This window comes from Sapajus apella, unplaced genomic scaffold (genome assembly GCF_009761245.1).
Source record: "Sapajus apella isolate SASKATOON/1434 unplaced genomic scaffold, GSC_monkey_1.0 scaffold147, whole genome shotgun sequence".
Classification (NCBI taxonomy): Eukaryota; Metazoa; Chordata; class Mammalia; order Primates; family Cebidae; genus Sapajus; species Sapajus apella.
Genome location: NW_022437087.1, coordinates 438,063 through 457,396, shown reverse-complemented (window position 1 = coordinate 457,396; position 19,334 = coordinate 438,063). Strand labels below are relative to the sequence as shown.

General features: G+C 41.3%; 1 protein-coding gene across 2 annotated transcripts in view; it reads right to left on the bottom strand.

Annotated features, from left to right (window-relative positions):
• The window catches only part of SEC11A (SEC11 homolog A, signal peptidase complex subunit), a 46,563-nt gene that overhangs the window by 13,891 nt on the left and 13,338 nt on the right, over positions 1 to 19,334 (bottom strand). For both annotated transcript variants that reach the window (XM_032264792.1, XM_032264791.1), the window contains exons 2-3: positions 8,366 to 8,475; positions 3,990 to 4,139 (exon numbers count right to left, since the gene is read on the bottom strand). In XM_032264792.1, the coding sequence (XP_032120683.1) occupies positions 3,990 to 4,139; positions 8,366 to 8,475 (260 nt within the window). The remainder of the gene's footprint in view (positions 1 to 3,989; positions 4,140 to 8,365; positions 8,476 to 19,334) is intronic.

The window sequence follows — 19,334 nt, the reverse complement described above, 5'->3', positions numbered from 1 at the left end:
ACTAAAAATACAAAAAATCAGCTGGGCATGGTGGCGCGTGCCTGTAATCCCAGCTACTCAGGAGGCTGAGGCAGGAAAATTGCCTGAACCCAGGAGGCGGAGGTTGCGGTGAGCCGAGATCGTGCCATTGCACTCCAGCCTGGGTAACAAGAGCGAGACTCCGTCTCAAAAAAAGAAAAGAAAAAATAAAACCCCAGCTGGGCATGGTGGCTCACACCTGTAATCTCAGCACTCTGGGAGGCCAAGGCGGATGGATCACAAGGTCAGGAGTTCGAGATCAGCCTGGCCAACATGGTGAAACCCTTTCTCTACTAAAAATACAGAAATTAGCTGGGTATGGTGGCACACGCCTATAATCCTAGCTACCTGGGAGGCTGAGGCAGGAGAATCGCTTGAACCCAGGAGGCAGAGGTTGCAGTGAGCCGAGTTTGTGCCACTGGACTCCAGCCTGGGTGACAAACTGAGACTCCATCTCAAAAAAAAAAAAAAAGACCCCAAAAGCTAAATGGGTACAGAATAATGTATCCATCTGTATGGGAAAAGCAAAGCTAAGGATTAAGTCACCCAATGGTAAAATTTCTCTTTCCAAATACTTAATCACATGCCAGAGTATATCATCAAATTATAATACCTCCTGATATGGTTTGGCTGTGTCCCTATCCAAAGCTCATCACGAACTGTAGCTCCCGTAATTCCCATGTGTCGTGGGAGGGACCCAGTGGGAGGCAGCTGAGTCACGGGGACAGGTCTTTCCCAAGCTGTTCTCATGATAGTAAATAAGTCTCATTAGATCTGATGGCTTTATAAATGGGAGTTCCCCTGCACATGCTCTCTTGCCTGCCGACATGTAAGACATGACTTTGCTTCTTTGCCTTCTGATTGTGAGGCCGCCCCAGCCATGTGGAACTGTGAGTCCATTAAGCCTCTTTCCTTTATAAATTATCCAGTCTTGGGTATGTCTTTATTAGCAGCATGAGAATAGACTAATACACATCCTATAGGATGAACTTGCTAAATACATACATTTTGAATATTATTTGGCCCCATATTTAAGAATAATGTTAACACTATTAAACCAAATGGGGCTGGGTGAGGTGGTTCACATCTGTAATCCCAGCACTTTGGGAGGCAGAGGTGGGTGAATCATTTGAGGTCAGGAGTTCAAGACCAGCCTGGCCAACATGGTGAAACCCTGCCTCTACTAAAAATACAAAAATTAGCCGGGCATGGTGGTGGGTGCCTGTAATCCCAGATACTCAGGAGGCTGAGGCAGGAGAATTGCTTGAACCCGGGAGGCGGAGGTTGCAATGAGCCAAAATTGTACCACTGCACTCTAGCCTGGGTGACAGACCGAGACTCTGTCTCAAAAAAAAACAAAAACAAAAACCTAAATGGTAATTCCAGATTACAAGTACCATATACCTTAAAATGTCAGAATTCTGTATAAAATTATTTTTAAAATTTAAGGAATTTCCAATTAATATATTATCTATGAATCTACCCAGAAATAGTTTTATTTTATTTTCATTTTTATTTTTCCTGATTGCTCTTACAATACAGAAACAGTTTTAAACTGAAGTCTATAACTCATTCAATTTCTTTCTCTTTCTTTTTTGTTTTTGAGATAGGGTCTCACTCTGTTGCCCAGGATAGAGTAAAGTAGCATGATCTTGGCTCACTGCAGCCTCAACCTCCTGAGCTCAAGTGATCCTCCTACCTCAGCCTCCTGAGTAGCTGGGACTACACTGTGCCCAACTATTTTTTTTTTTTTTTTGTAGAGACAGGGTTTCACCACCTGGTCTAGATGCCCAGGCTGGTCTAGAACTCCTGAGCTCAAGCACTCCACCTGCCTTAACCTCCCAAAGAGCTGGGATTATAGGCCTGAGTCACCATACCCAGCCAAACTCACTCAACTTCAAAGGATCATGAATAAAAATGACTTCTCCAGCTTAAACAAGGTCTGGGATCAATTTGATTCTCTCTGATATATTCAGGGGAAAGTTGGTTCAGCTTTGTTCACAACAGCCATTGCTGAGAATGAAACAACACAAATCTACTTTGAGAATCAGGAAAACACTGTATGTGCGAATAAACCTCTATAATTCCAAAGTAAATTTCTTCTTTTTTCTTTTTTGAGATGGATTCTCACTCTGTCACCCAGGCTGGAATACAGTGGAACAATCTTGGCTCACTGCAACCTCAGCCTCCCAGGTTCAAGTGATTCTCTTGCCTCAGCCTTCTGAATAGCTGGGATTACAGGTGCCCACCACCATGCCTGGCTAATTTTTATGTTTTTAGTAGAGACAGGTTTTACCATGTTGGCCCGGCTGGTCTTGAATTCCTGACCTCAGGTGATCTGCCCACCTCAGCCTCCCAAATTGCTGGGATTATAGGTGTGAGCCACTGCTCCCGACCCCAAAATAAATTTCTAAAAACTTAAAAGTTATTTCTTTCCAATCAATAATATAATGTCACTTTAAATTACAGCATTTCCACATACATACTAATATAGGATTTTATTTTTTTAAAAAAGCAGTCATATCTTTATTTCACCAATGAAGAAAGAATTCTTCTAGAATGTTTACAGGTATTTCGAAAAGCAATAGTTGACAGGTCCCTCTTCTTTAAGTGGGGGAAAAAAACTATTTTATAGGGTGGTAAAAATACTATTTACAGAAGGCTTCCACAAATCCAAGAACTAAAATCTGCCAGGTGCAGTGGTTTATGCCTGTGATCCCAGCAATTTAGAAGGCCAAGTTGGGCGGATCACTTGAGGCCATGGGCTCGAGACCAGCCTGGGCAACATGGTGAAACCCTGTCTCTACTGAAAATACAAAAATTAGCTGGGCATGGTGGCGCATGCCTGTAATCCCAGCTACTCAGGAGGCTGAGGGAGGAGAATCGCTCAAGCCTGGGAGGTGAAGGTTGCAGTGCGCCAGGATAGCTACATTGCAAAAACAAACAAACAAACAAAAAAACGAACCGAAATCATGCCTACTCTGCCTACTCTTTCACTTCCCACTTCCCATCTATGTGTCCTCTAGGGTGTCTCCTTCTTCTTTCATTTCTTTCTTTTTCCTTTTTTGAGACAGGGTTGCACTCTGTTGCCTAGGCTGGAATGCAGTGGCACAAACATGGCTCACTGCAGCCTCAAACTCCTGGGATCACACAATCCTCCCACCTCAGCCTCCCAATTAGCTACCAAACAGGCACATGCCACTACGCCCAGCTAATTTTTTTTTTTTTTTTGAGACTGAGTCTGGCTCTGTTGCGCAGCCTAGAGTGCAGTGGTGCAATCTCAGCTCACTGCAACCTCCACCTCCTGGGTTCAAGTGATTCTCCTGCCTCAGTCCCCTGAGTAGCTGGGATTACAGGAGCCTGCCACCACACCTGGCTAATTTTTGCAGGTTAGTAGAGACAGGGTTGCACCATGTTGGCCAGGCTGGTCTCAAACTCCTGACCTCAGGTGCTCTGCCTGCCTCAGACTCCCAAAGTGCTGGGATTACATATGTAAGCCACCATGCCCATCCTTTACTTTCTTTCTTTTTTTTTTTCTTTAAATAGAGATGGAGTCTCACCATGTTGCCCAGGCTGATCTCCAACTCCTGAGCTCAAGCCATCCTCTCACTTTGGCCTCCCAAAGTACTAGGATTGCGGGCATGAGCCACCATGCCCAACCAGAAGATTCTATTTAGGGTCGCTCTTTATGTCATATTTTTTAGAATTATATACAGAGTCACTGACAGGTTGGGAAGTAAAAGGGAACCAAGAAGAACCTCTGGAAAAACTTTCAGGGAAATAAATGAACTAATACATTATTATTTACAATTTTCAAAATGTTCATCAAATTTTCAAACATTCATAAAAATGAAATGGATGAAGGGCCTAGAGGTTCCTCACTCTGTCACAATCTTTAGGCTATTGAAACTAAATACCACAAACACTTAAACAAAAGTACTTAGAAAGAAAGATGATATATTTGCACATACTTTTCATGAATCTTCAAGACTCGGTGAACTATAGGAATTTCTCTTCCTTCTATCCTAAAAACAACAATTTCTCCCACTCTTATGGGATCTTCAACTCGGTTTGTTAGAAAGAGAAGATCTCCTCTATGAAATGCAGGTTCCATGCTGCCACTGGGAGAGAAAGAAAAATACATTAGCAAAAAGAAAGTATGAGATTAAATGTACTTTCAAAATTAGATATTCAACAAAATTTTAAAATACCACTTTTGGAGTATACTCAATATCTTAATAACTATATCAACATAAATATGTATTGTTCTCAAAATATGGTTTCCTGAAACTAAAGTTACACCAAAGGATTTTTAAAAAAATTATTAACCTTCACTAACTAGTTCCAATTCAAGCATTACTATTCAAAGAAGCTTAAATCTTGAAAAGGTCAGTGTTACTAATTCCTTAACCTTTTAAAATTTCAAATGACAAACAGAATATAAAAGAGAATGAACTTTAAAAATAATGCCCTTATTCTCACTTCATCTGAAAACACTAAACATATTCAAATATGCAAATAAGAACTGGATCATCTTCCTCTGCCATTTATAAAGATAACAGCCAAAAACACTAAACATATTCAAATATGCAAATAAGAAGTGGATCATTTTCCTCTGTCATTTATAAAGATAACAGCCGAGATGACCTTATAGGTTCAACTCATTTAAAAGGAAAAACAGCTCATCAAGTCAAAGAACTGTCAGCTACAGAGATAATGCTCGTATTATCAATTTACTTATTTTAAAAAGAGAAAAAGAGAAAACCAAGGAATAAGCAGAGATTTTTGCCTAAGAATTTCAGAAGCCAGGAAAAGATTTAATTTTATGGTAATAAGTGAGACTAACTTTTACAGAGTATCTTCTGACGTCTTACTTCTTCCATCCTATGCCAAGTCCTAAAAAGGTCCTAAGATATTTGCACTAATTTATAAACCCTTTTTTTCTTTTTTTTGAGACAGAGTTTCGCTCTTGTTACCCAGGCTGGAGTGCAATGGCGCGATCTAGGCTCACCGCAACCTCCGCCTCCTGGGTTCAAGCAATTCTCCTGCCTCAGCCTCCCGAGTAGCTGGGACTACAGGCATGCGCCACCATGCCCAGCTAATGTTTTGTATTTTTAGTAGAGACGGGGTTTCACCATGTTGACCAGGATGGTCTCGATCTCTTGACCTCATGATCCACCCGCCTCGGCCTCCCAAAGTGCTGGGATTACAAGCGTGAGCCACCGCGCCCGGCCTATAAACCCTTTTTTTCTACAAAGAAGTAGTCCATCAGTATTTTTCAGGAACTCAAGCTCCAGTTTTCAATAGCAACTGCTTAGATAAGAATAGAAAGACAGGAAATAAAAATTCAATGCGGGAATAAGGACAAAATCCAAACACTTTTGTTAAAAGACCTTCCTCCCTCTAAACGGAAATGGCAGTGGTTCTCAATGCTGCACACTGGAATGACCTAAGGAACTTTTAAAAAAATCTCGGCCTGCCGCTCACACCTGTAATCCCAGCACTTTGGGAGGCCGAGGTGGGCAGGTCAACTGAAATCAGGAGTTCGAGACCAGCCTGGCCAACATGGTGAAACCCAGTCTCAACTAAAAATACGAAAATTAGCTGGGCATGGTGGTGCATGCCTGTAATCCCAGCTCCTTGGGAGGCTAATGCAGGAAATCACTCGAACCCAGGAGGCGGAGGTTGCGGTGAGCCAAGATAGCGCCATTGCACTCCAGCCTGGGCAACAAGAGCGAAACTCCGTCTCAAAAAAAAAAAAAAAAAAAAGAAAGAAAGAAAGAAAAAAATAGCTAGGTGTACTACAGCCTGGGCAACAGAGTGAGTGAGGCACTCTCTCAAAAAATAAAAAGAAAGAGAAAAGAAATGAATAAATGAATAAAAGAAATGAGTGTTCAGCAGCAGCACATGCATCACATTCCCCTGCCTTTTTATAAAAGACAAGAAACAGGGAGCTGGGCACAGTGGCTCAAGCCTGTCATCCCAGCACATGGGAGGTTAAGGCGGGAGGATCACTTGAGATGAGGAATTCAAGATTCAGTCTTTGTAAAAAAAATAAAAAATTAGCCAGTTGTGATGGCACACTCCAGTTTAGGCGATGGAGGGAGGCCCTGGGTTAAATGTTCTTATCACAAAAAAATGAAGAGAGAAGGAGGAAACTTTCAAAAGTGATTAATATATTCATTTACTTGATTGTGGTGATGGTTTCAGAGGAATATACTTACCTCCAAATTAATCAGGTTGTATACATTAAATATAGTACAGCTTTTTGTATGTCAATCATATCTCAATAACTTAGTTAAAAAAGAGTAATCTAAGTATTATTACTTAGATTCCAGATAATGTGCATAATTCAATTTGTTTTAAATCTGCACTCCATTATCTCCAGAAAGGATTTGGGCTTACAAAATTAAGCCCAAAATATGACAGAACTATAATGTTTCTTCTTTTTTTTTTTTTTTTGAGAGGAGTTTCGCTCATCACCCAGGATGGAGTACAATGGCGCGATCTCACTGCTACCTCCACCTCCCAGGTTCAAGGGCTTCTTCTACCTCAGCCTACCAACTAGCTGGGACTACAGGCACCTGCCACCACACCCGGCTAATTTTTGTATTTTTAGTAGAGACGGAATTTCACCATGTTGGCCAGGCTGGTCTTGAACTCCTGGCCTTAAGTGATCTGCCCGCCTTGTCCTCCCAAGGGCTGGGATTACAGGCGTGAGCCACCACGCCCAGCCTATAATGTTTCAACTAAACAGTCAAGTGGCAATTCTCCAAAAATGAGTTACTGAATTAGGTTTTAAAAATCACTGAGCGTGCTGGGCATGGTGGCTCACACTTGTAATCCTAGCACATTGGGAGGCCAAAGTGGCAGGACTGCTTGAACCCAGAAGTTCAAGACCAGCCTGGGCAACACAGCGAGAGCCTGTCTGATATAGTTTGGCTGTGTTCCCACCTAAATCTCACCTTGAATTCCCAGATGTGTGGGAGGGACCCGGTGGGAGGTAATTGAATCATGGGGGTGGATCTTTCCTGTGCTGTTCTTGTGATAGTGAATAAGTCTCACAAAATCTGATGGTTCTAAAAAGGGGAGTTTCCCTGCACAAGCTCTCATCTCTTCTCTGCTCCCATGTGAGACGTGCCTTTCACCTTCCACCATGGTTTTGGGGCCTGCCCAGTCACGTGGAACTGTAAGTTCATTAAACCTCTTTCTTTTGTAAACTGCCCAGTCTTGGGTATGTCTTTATCAGCAACATGAAAATGTACTAATACACCATCTCTACAAAAAAATTAAAAAATTAACCAGACGTGGTGGTGCAGCCCTGCAGTCCCAGCTGCTAAGGAGACTAAAATGGAAGGATCCCTTGAGACCGGTAGGTGGAGGCTGCAGTGAATTATGACTATGCCACTGCATGCTAAACTGGGCAACAGAGCAAGAGCCTATCAAAAATATTCACTAAGAGTATGAGTGCAAAGATGAGGAAGGAAGCAGAGTAGAGAAAAGAAATTCAGTACTGGCTGTCACCATAACAAGTGGTATTAATGCCTTCAAAATTCCTGGAGTCTAGTTTAGAAGTGATATTTAAAGGTCAGCAGGAAACTTGGAAATAATTAGTGATGCTCTGTACTGACACTGAGAACCTGCTGCAGAAAAATTCTTAATTTGTGGAAGTACTATAACATCTAACGAACTAACAACTAAATAGCAGGCCTGGTGTATCAAAGTAAGGAATATAAAAAGACAGAAGAATTTCAGGAAAATAAAGTACAATGAGACAAGTTCTTAAGGGATGTGCCAGAAACAAACCTCAGCCTCACATGGTAACCTTTTTGTAGAAAGGTCATGAACCCTTTGGGGTTCTGAATGGAAATGCCTAACAAAGTGAGAATTTCTTTTTTTTTTTTGGAGACAGAGTCTTGCTCTTTTGCCCAGGCTGGAGTGCAGTGGTGCAATCACAACTCACTGCAGGCCTCAACCTCTAGGGCTCAGGCAATCCTCCCACCTCAGCCTCCTGAGTAGCTAAGACTACAGGTCCATGCTACCACACCACTAATTTTTGTATTTTTTGTGAAGACAGGGTTTCACCACATTGTCCAAGCTAGTCTCAAATTCCGGAACTCAAGTGATCCACCTGCCTCAGCCTCCTGAAGTGCTGGGATTATAGACATAAGCTACCACACCCAGCCTGAGAATTTCTTACAATTGAGAAGTAGTGACTAATTTTCTTCCAGGCCCTTTTCTGGAAAAGAGCAGTTTCTAAGGGGATGATACGCCAGTTATTCTGTATCTCAATTTTTCTCCCAAGTAATACTATGAAATTCCATGCCTTGAAAAGAAAAACTGTTACCTGAGCACCACTACAATTGGACTTTCACTTCCAGTTATTACCATTAATCCCTTCCAGATCATTAGTGCCGATGAGACAATCATTCCAAAATTTAGGACTTGGTAATAGAGCTGCAAGAACAAAAGAGAAGTGATCAGATCCACCATTATCTCCACTTAGAAAAGCAATTGAGAGCCATATCAATTTGAAGGCTTCAAGCAGTACTAATAGGAAAACTAAAGTTCTGAGACATTCTTTATAATAATTATGCCATCAGCATATCAAAACAGTCCCCCTTCTTTCACCCAAAGCACTTATTTTAAGAACTTTTCACACAAGTTATTTCATTTGGGTTCCATAATCATTCAGTTTAAATTTAATCACAGCCATGCTACCTACCAGCCAACAGTAATGTATGTCTCCTTCTGAACTCCTCTATTCCTTTTTTCTTTTGAGATGGAGTCTCACTCTGTCACCCAGGCTGGAGAGCAGAGGTACCATCTCAGCTCACTGCAGCCTCCGCCTCCTGGGGTCAAGTGATTCTCCTACCTCAGCCTCCCGAGTAGCTGGGACTACAGGAATATGTCATCATGTCCAGCTAATTTTTTTTTGTATTTTTAGTAGAGATGGGGTTTCACCATGTTGGTCAGACTGGTCTCGAACTCCTGATCTCAAACGATGCGCCCACCTGTGACTTCCAAAGTGCTGGGATTACAGGCATGAGCCACGTCACCCGGCCCTCTATTATTTTTCTGCCATACTTATCCTTTGGTAATCATGGGGTAGACAATGACGTATAACTCTAACCTCTCATTTTACAGATAAGGAAACTGTCTCAAAAAGAGGAGACTTCACCAAGTCCTATAGCTTATCAGTCACATAGTCAAGACTTGAGGGCTGGCCTTCTGTGTTACTAAATTTCCAGTACTCCACAAATTCTAAAATTCTGTGACTTGAATAAACAGATAAAACACCTGAAGCCATTTCAATTTCAAATAAAGAAAATCCAGAACATGTGGAAAAAGGCAAAAAAAAAATTACAAAATCAGATAAGAGAAATAAAGTGAGCTAACTGTTTTGGGCCAATGCTGGAAAAAGTAGAGAGGATGACTGGACACCAAGGGGAATAGTTGAAGGAATGAAAAAAGCTGGTACTGGAAAGTACTGGGAGAAATCTGAAAAGCATATTAAGGTCCAATTATGGAGACACTTAAACCCAGGACTGAAACTATGGACCCAACAAAACATCAGTAATAAAAAGTGAAAAACAAAAGTTTCAAAAGGTCTTACTCTGTCATCCGGGCTGGAGCACAGTGGTGTGATCACAGCTTACTGCAACCTCCAACTCCTGGGCTCAAGCAATCCTCTCACCTCAGCCTCCTAAGTAGTCAGACGTGGTAATTTTTGCATGTTTTGTAGATGTGAGGTTTTGCCATGCTGCCCAGGCTGATCTCGAACTCCTGAGCTCAAGCAATCTGCCCATCTCAGCCTCCCAAAGGGCTGAAATTACAGGTGTGAGCCACCATGCCTGGTCACTTTTGTTGTTTTAAGATTTGCTCGTGGACATTCTAGAAAACTATCCTAGTCTCTTCAAAAATCCAATGTCATTCAATGCCATGGGAAAAAATGTGGATGACTGTTCTAGATTAAAAAGGACTAAAGAGACCTAACAACCAAATGCACAAACTTCGGTTTCTTTGTTGTTTTTTTATTTCCTTCTCATTCAGTTCTAATAATGCACAAACTGGCTGGATCTTGGTTCAAAAAAAAACAAAGAGCATAAGAAAAAATCCCAACTATAAAAGACATTTTGGGGTGAATTGAGGAAACTCAAAATATGACTTGAATATTAAATGACACTAGGAAATTCGTGTTTTTTTTTTTTTTTTTTTTTGAGACAAGGTCTTGCTCTATCACACAGGCTGGAGTGCAGTGACATGATCTCAGCTCACTGCAAACTCTGCCTCCTGAATCCAAGTGATTCTTGTGCCACAGCCTCCCAAGCAGCTGGGGTTACAATAGGCATGCATCATCACGCCCGGCTAATTTTAGAAGAGACAGGGTTTCACCATGTTGGTCTCAAACTCCTGGCCTCAAGCAATCCACCCGCCTTGGCCTCCCAAAGTGATGGGACTACAGGTGTGAGTCACTGCACCCGGCCTTTAATTTCTTAAATTATGTGATAATGGTGTTGCGGTTACGTAGAACACTGTCCTTATCATAGAAGATGCGTATTAGTAGTAGTTAGCTAATAGTTGTAGTTAAAGGTGAACTGTCGTATCTGTAACTCATTTTCAAGTGATTAAGCAAGAAAAAAAAAAAAAATCCTATACATGTACACACACATTAAGTATACACAGAACAAATATGGCAAATATGCTAACAATTGTTGGATCTGTGTGGCAGATTACAGGTGTTCCCTGTAATATTCTTTCAATTTTTCTGAAAAGTTCAAAAAAATGCATAGAAAAAATGGAAGAAGCCAAGTGCAGTAGCTCATGCCTATAATCCCAGCAATTTGGGAGGCTGAGATGGATGGATCACTTGAGTCCAGAAGTTAGAAACCGTATCTCTATTAAAAACACAAAATTTAGCTGGGTGTGGTGGCACATGCCTATAATCCCAGCTACTCAGGAGGCTGAGGCACAAGAATCACTTGAACCCAGGAGGCGGAGTTTTCAGTGAGCTGAGATGGCACAATTACACTCCAGCCTGGGCAACTGGGCAAGACTCTTTCAAAAAAAAAGAAAGAAAAGAAAGAAAATGTTAGTTGTTATATCTGGAGGTGTAATACTAGGCAATTGTTTCTTTTTCCTTTTTCTTTTCTTTTTTCTTTTTTGAGATGGAGTCTCACTCTATGGCCCAGGCTGGAAGTGCAATGGAGAAATTTCGGCTCACTGCAACCTCCACCTCCTGGGTTCAAACAATTCTCCTGCCTCAGCTTCCTGAGTAGCTGGGATTACAGGTGCCTGACACCAAACCCGGCTAATTTTTGTATTTTTTTTAGTAGAGACGGGGTTTCACCATGCTGGCCAGGCTGGTCTCCAACTCCTAACCTCAGGCAATCCGCCCTCCTTGGCTTCCCAAAGTGCTGGGATTACAGGCATGAGCCACCGTGCCCAGTCCTATTTCAATTTGATCATCTATATTTTCTGCTTCTTCCCTTTTTAAATTAATTGTTATTTCTATTGAAACACTATACACACATATGTACAAGAATACGTACTACAGCAATATCCTAGCCATGGCAGGCCACCTACAGCAACCACTTTCATCCCTTTTAGCTATTTATTCTGGTATTTACCCCCATCATTCTAAAAACTAATTGTTTCTTTTCTTTCATACTAGGGAGTTAATACATGATGAGGGGCTAGGCACAGAGACTTATTCCTGTAATTCCAACACTTTGGAAGGCCAAGGTGGGAGGATCACTTAAGACTAGGAGTTTGAGACCAGCCTGGGAAACAAAGCAAGACCCTCATCTCTATAAAAAATACAGAAAAAGGCCAGGTGTGGTGGCTCATGCCTATAATCCAACATTTTGGAAGGCTGAGGCAGGTGAATTGCTTGAACCTAGGAGGCAGAGGTTGCAGTGGGCCAAGATTCTGCCATTGCACTCCGGCCTGGGCAACAAGAGTGAAACTCTGTCTCAAAAAAAAAAAGAAAATAACAGAAAAGAAAAAGTAGCTGGGTGTGGTGATGCATGCCTGTAGTCTCAGCTCAGCTCAGCTCCTTGGAGACTAAGGCAGGAGAACCACTTGAGCCAAGGAGGTAGAGGCTACACTGAGCTATGATTATTGCCCCACTGCATTCTAGCCCAGGTGCCAGAGCAAGACTGTGTCTCAAAAAATAAATTAAACTGTGCTGAGGAATCCAGCTCTCTTGTACCATTTTCTGTTTTTTCTCTACAATTAACCTGTTTTTCCTGCATACTTTTTTTTTTCTTTTTCTTTCTTTCAGCTCCTCCAAAGCAGAATCCTGCATACTTTTAAAAAAAGTTTTAAGTTTCATATTCTTATAAATGCACAGTTAATCTCTGAAAAGACAGACAGGAAACTGGAGAAGAGTGTGATAACCTGCTTTTTGCTAGCTAAAACTAACTCTCTCTTTCTCAGACTAAAGCTGTTCAGGCTTTATGTTAGCTCCTTTAGCCAGACAGACTCCATCTTAGCTTCTTCATTTTAGTTATTTTCCCACCATTAAGTATGTAACTATAGTATGTAGCTGGGGCAGGCTGACACTGGGCACCTCCAGGAATGCATTTGTTGATAAGGGGCCAAGTTAAGTGGTACCAGAAGAGCCTGGGAATGCAGGTGCTATTGAGCCCAGAGCCCCCATTATCTATAAGTTGTGTGTCTTTCATGACAGCTTTACCCCTCTCACCTGGCACTGTTTTATTTCTCATGTATCGGTTTATCTTTTAACTTTTTTGCTTACTCTGCTTTTGTGAAAAATTTGCTTCAGCTAGGTTCCCCCTCACCTTCAAAACTAGGGTATAAAAGACCACCTAACTCTTTCTTAGGGGCTGAGAGAATTTTGGGCATTAGCCACCTCTTGGTCGCCGGCATAATAAAGGACTCATAATTCAATCTCAGAGTGTGGCGCATTCCTTGACTCGCTTGGGTACAAGAGGAACCAGGAGTCATGGTTGACGGAAAATACTTTCTGATATACATACTTCACGTTTTTACAAGATGCAAGTATTACTTGTTCAGAAATAAACTGTTTAGTTTTATTTTTTTAAGTCCATGCTAATGGCCACAACTATTTTTCCAGGATTCCAATGAAGCGCGATGTACTCAATCAATGTAATCAATCAATTTCCAAAGGAAAAAAGAAAATATGAACATTTTCTCAGAAACACTTAGAAATACTTGCTGTTCTTTGAGTAATGGAGTGATTTAAGCACATCGTAATCTGAAACTTACTTTGACATGTTTGCAGGTGAGGAAACTGAGGCACAGAGAAGCTAAGTGATATGCTCATGGCTGCATATCTACTGGTTGGCAGAGCAGCACTATTAGAACTCAAGTCTCCCAAATTCTACATCTTCAAGATGGTAGCTTTTTAAAAGACAAAATGGATCTTTTTAATCTGAAGGCTGAATTGAAGAAGTGGAGTGGGAGATGATAGAAGCCGGAAAACTAACTTCTAAGATGCAATTATGTCAACCAGAAGGTAAACAGTGAGGAATTCAGCTAAGACTCAATTTTCCAACTTTCCGCATTAAAAATATCACCTACAGTACGGGTTAGGCCAACAGATTCTGGGCCCCACTTCAGAACATCTGAGGAAGGGGTTGTGGGATTCTAACAATGTATATAGTTCCACAATCCCTTACTCAAAATGCTTGGGGGTCAGATGTGTTTCAGAATTCAGAATGGCTGCGATTTTGAAAAGGTAATACTTGCACATACTGTATGTTACATATATTCTTAGCAAGGTTAAGGCAACATCCCATTATCAAACACATTAAGATTTCAGCAGCAAAACAAAAATTCACACTGAAGTAAATAAACACTAAAAAATAAAAAATAAAAATAAAACCTGTATGGCAATTGGTTCACATCTATTTGAGGAAAAAAAAACTTTTTCTTTTTTTTTTTTTTCTTTTGAGACTGAGTTTCGCTCGTTACTCAGGCTGGAGTGCAATGGCACATTCTTGGCTCACGGGAACCTCCGCCTCCTAGGTTCAAGCGATTCTCCTGCATCAGCCTCCCAAGTAGCTGGGATTACAGGCACGCGCCACCATGCCGGGCTAATTTCGTATGTTTAGTAGAGTCAGGGTTTCTCCATGTTGGTCAGGCTGGTCTCAAACTCCTGACCTCAGGTGATCTGCCTGCCTCAGCCTCCCAAAGTGCGAGGATTACAGGCGTGTGCCACTGTGTCCAGCCAAAAAAATTTCCATTTTTAAAAGGGCTCAGTTGTAGAGTTATCAGAAGTTACCTAATAAGACATCTTAATAAGATAACTGCTATTTAAAAGAAAAATGTGGCCGGGCGTGGGGGTTCCTGCCTGTAATACCAGCACTTTGGAAGGCCAAGACAGGCGGATCACCTGAGGTCAAGAGTTTGAGACCAGCCTAGCCAACATGGTGAAACCCTGTCTCTACTAAAAACATAAAAATTAGCTGGGCGTGGTGGCAGGCCTCTGTAATCCCAGCTACTCAGGAGGTTGAGGCAGGATAATTGCTTGAACCCAGGAGGAAGAGGTTGCAGTAAGCCGAGATTGCACCACTGCACTCCAGCCAAGATTGCACCACACAAAGCGAGACTTCATCTCAGGAAAAAAAAAAAAAAAAAAAAAAAAAAAGCTCACCGGGTGCAGTGGCTTATGCCTATAATCTCAGCACCTTGGGAGGTCGAGGTGGGAAGATTGCTTGAGTCCAGTGGTTTGAGTCCAGCCTGGGCAATGTAGTGAGACACTATCTCTAAAATAAATAAATAATTTTTTTTTTTTTTTTTTTGAGACGGAGTTTCACTCCTTTTCCCCGCTGGAGTGCAATGGCGCGATCTCGGCTCACCGCAACCTCCGCCTCCTGGGTTTAGGCAATTCTCCTGCCTCAGCCTCCTGAGTAGCTGGGATTACAGGCACGCGCCACCATGCCCAGCTAATTTTTTGTACTTTTAGTAGAGACGCGGTTTCACCATGTTGACCAGGATGGTCTCGATCTCTTGACCTCGTGATCCACCCGCCTCGGCCTCCCAAAGTGCTGGGATTACAGGCTTGAGCCACCGCGCCCGGCAATAAATTTTAAAAATTAAGGAAAAAGAAAAATGCCAGCCAAGGCAACATAGCAAGACCCTGTCTCTAAAAAAAAAAAAAAAAATTGCCCGGGCACAGAGGCTCACACCTGTAATTGAGACCAGCCTGACCAACATGGAGGAACCCTATCTCTACTAAAAATGAAAAATTAGCTGGGTACATGGCTGTAATCCCAGATACTCGGGAGGTTGAGGCAGGAGAATCGCTTGAACCCAGGAGGCAGAGGTTGCAGTGAGCCAAGATTGCGCCACTGCACTCCAGCCTGGGCAACAAAAGTGAAACTCTGTCTCAAAAAAAAAAAAAAATTTTTTTTTAATTAGCCAAGTGTGGTGGCACCAACCTGTAGTCCCAGCTACTTGAGAAGCTGAGGTGGGAGGACTGCTTGTGCCCAGAAGGTCGAGGCTATAGTGAGCCGTGACTGCACCACTGCACTCCAGCCTGGGCAACAGTGTGAGACCTTGTCTCGAAAAATAATAATAAAATAAAATAAAATAAAATAATAATGAACAAGTTAAAATGTATGATTTCCTATGTCCCTGCAAGGAGGTCACTAACCCAGCCATAATTATCCTTCTCCTTTTTCTCAGACATATAATACTTTTACTATGGAATCATTATTGTGAAATGTATCTAATCATCAAGATCATCTTCCTCACTTTTGTTAGAGAAAGAGGTTAAAATTTCCTGATTAGTATAACTGGTATCTTCCTTAAAAGGTATCAATTTGTATCCTGCCAAGTCAATCTGCAAGTCAAAACCTAGACAGAAGCACACTATTTGCCTAAATAAACATTCTTTCCGAGCAAAAGTCTGAAAACTGTCATACTCTTCTCCCTTTCTTTTTACCCCTCTTTTCCTGCCAATAATCTTTACTCAGAAGTCAAACATATTGCCTTCCTAGCCCATACATTCCTTACCATTATGTCTGAATGCTTAGGAATGTATATAATCAAAAAAAAGTGTTGTCTCTTTCTGTATTGGCAGAAATAAGGTGGCAGCTACCTAATCTTCTCATATCATCTGACTGAATCAAGCTAACTATTAATAAAGACATTGCAACATATGTAGAATAACAACCACAGAACTGAATAGCCTTATTATTTTTTTCTAAGAAATGCCCAGAACAAAATTTCCTCAATGCTCAATGTGAAACTAGAAAAGAATGGTATTAAAACCAATCAAAGTTCTATATAGTATCTCTCAGCAGCTGTGATATAGGGATTTGTGTATACATATATTTATTCTTTTTAGGAAGTATTGTGTAGAACCCTCCCCCAAAGTTCTGTGACTAGAGTAATCCACAAGACAATTTATAATCCACTCTAAGTAATATATAACAAGAAATTAAGAAAAACGTAACACAGAAAATTCAGCAAGATCAAAGTTGATAATAATTTTAAATACTATAATAAGCTACAATCTAGAAGCTATGTCCTGTGTATTTACCTATCACAATTATCAAATATACCATTGTGTTCCTATTCTTGTAAGAGATATCTGAAGTTCAACAAATAGGGTATGTACATAGAAATCAGAAGCAAAAATGTGTCTTACAGCTACAAAATAGCAGTTGGCTCAAGTCATAAATTCCATTCATCTCAAGAACTCACACTAAGGTACTCATTAATTCATAAACACAATTCTCCTGCTTTCTATCTCACATAAGGAGAAATTAGAAGCTAGGTATTACAGAAAGATATACTGATAGCAGCTAGAAGCGAAATTGATGGTGCTGAAAAAATTGAAATATGTTCAGATGGACACTACTATTATGATCCAATAAAGTCAACACAAGTCTTGGAATGGATCTTAGGATAATTTTTAAATCCCTAATAGTCTAAACAAGCATATCATTAAAACAAGTTTTACTTTAAAAATCTGTTAAATCTTTTAAAATCTGACAAGTGAAAACATATTTAACATATGCAAACACATGTACAGCAGATTCCCTCATAATAGCCTCAAACTGGCAATAACTCAAATGCCCATCAACAGATGAATACAGGCTCATTGGGGCATTTTGGATTTTGGATATTTCAGATTTGGGATGTTCAACCCGTAAAGTGCAAATACAAGTATTCCAAAATTTAAAAAAAATCCAATACTTCTGGACCCAAGCGTTTCAGATAAGGGATACTCAACCTGTATATAAATTGTAGTATTTCCATAAAATAAAATACTACTCAGGAATAGAAAGGCATTAACTACTGATACATATAACATAGGTGAATTTCCAAAATATGCTGTCCTGGCCAGGAATGGTGGCTCATGCCTGTACTCCTAGCACTTTGGGAGGCCCAGGAGGGCAGATCACTTGAGGCCAGGAGTTTGAGACCAGCCTGGCCAACATGGCGAAACCCCGTCTCTACCAAAAATACAAAATTTAGCCAGGTGTGGTAGCACGCACCTGTGGTCCCAACTGCTCGGGAGGCTGAGGTGGGAGGATGGCTTGAACCTGAGAGGTGGAGGTTGCAGTGAGCTGAGATCACACCACTGTACTCCAGCCGGGGTGACACAGCAAGACCCTGTCTCAAAAACAAAAAACAAAACAAAACAAAAAAACCAGAAAACAAAAAACAAAATATGCTGTTCTAGCCAAAAAAGAGTTAAAGAGAGCAAATATACCTTCCTGCCTAAAATAAATAAAACGCTGGACAAAATATATGAAACAAGGGTTTTCAGACATTGGACATGTGACTGTGTTCAGGTAGCAAGGACTGTGATTACTTAGAAAGGGGAAACAAAGAAGGTGAGACCTACAACTGCCTCAACTTATAGATCAGAGAATTTCCAGACCACAGGGCAAAGGAGAAATGCAGACAGAGCCTAGCAGTCTCCCTGACTTGAGGATAAGGAACTGCGGAGTTCAGCCAGGTGCAGTGGCTCATGCCTATAATCCCAGCTCCTAGGGAGGCAGAGGTGGGAGGATAGCTTAAGCCCAGGAGTTCGAGACCTGCCTGAACAATATAGAGAGACTCTTGTTCTCCATAAGAAAAAAAGAACTGGGAGTTCAGGGAGGCAAAAGCAATGATCAGTGCACGCATGTGAGGAGACTACTGGGGTGGAAAAAGAACCATCTAAAAGGAGCAGATGGAACAATTCTCACAGCTCATATGCGGTAAGAATAGTTGGTTTCCACCAGAGCGGAAATCTTCATAACACATGGGGCTTTGGATTACAGTACTCAGAAAGGTATTATTCCACTTGTAGTGCAAAATTAGCTGCAGACTAAAGGCTGCTCTGAATCCACATAACAAAGCTTCACAAGAGCTCGAGAAGACCAAACTACTCCCAAGTAACTTGTCTGTATCCCAGAATAAAGCTCAAGAATATTTACATAAATACAAAAATATCCAGCACCCAAAAAGGTAAAATTCACAAAGTCGGCAACCAATATAAAACTACCAGACACGCAAAGAGGCAAGAAAATATGACCTATAATGAGAAAAATCAATAAACAGAAACAGACCCAAAAGTGACAGATTATAGGATTAGTAGAAAGGGATATTTGCTAGGCAAGGTGGCTCACACGTATAATCCCAGAACTTTGGGAGGCTGAGGTGGGTGGGCCACAATGTCTGGAATTCGAGACCAGCCTGGACAACATGATGAAACCCTGTCTCTACTGAAAATACAAAATTAGCCAGGTGTGGTGGCGCATGCCTGTAATCCCAGCTACTCAGAAGGCCGAGGCAAAAGAATCACTTGAACTCGGGAGGCAGAGGTTGTGGTGAGTCAAGATCATGCCACTGCACTTCAGCCTGGGCAAGAAGTGCGAAACTCTGTCTGACAAAAAAAAAAAAAAAAATCCAGACTTAAACTTTTAGAGACAAAAAAATTACTATGTCTGAAATAAACACCAGACAGGTGAAAATAACAGCTGATTAGGTACCTCAGAAGAAAAGTTTAGCAAACCTGAAGTCATAACAATAGAAATTATCTCAAATGAAAAAGCAAATAGAAAAAAAAAAGACTGAGCCAGGCATGGTGGCATGCACTTACAGTCCCAGCTACTCAGCAAGAGGCTACAATGGGAGGATCACTTGAGCCCATGAGTTTGAGGGCAGCCTGGTAACATAGCAAGACTCATCTCAATAACAATAATCATAATTTTTTTTGAGATAGAGTTTTGCTCTTGTTGCCTAGGCTGAAGTGCAATGAATGGCATGATCTCAGCTCACTGCAACCTCCGCCTCCAGGGTTCAAGCGATTCTCTTGCCTCAGC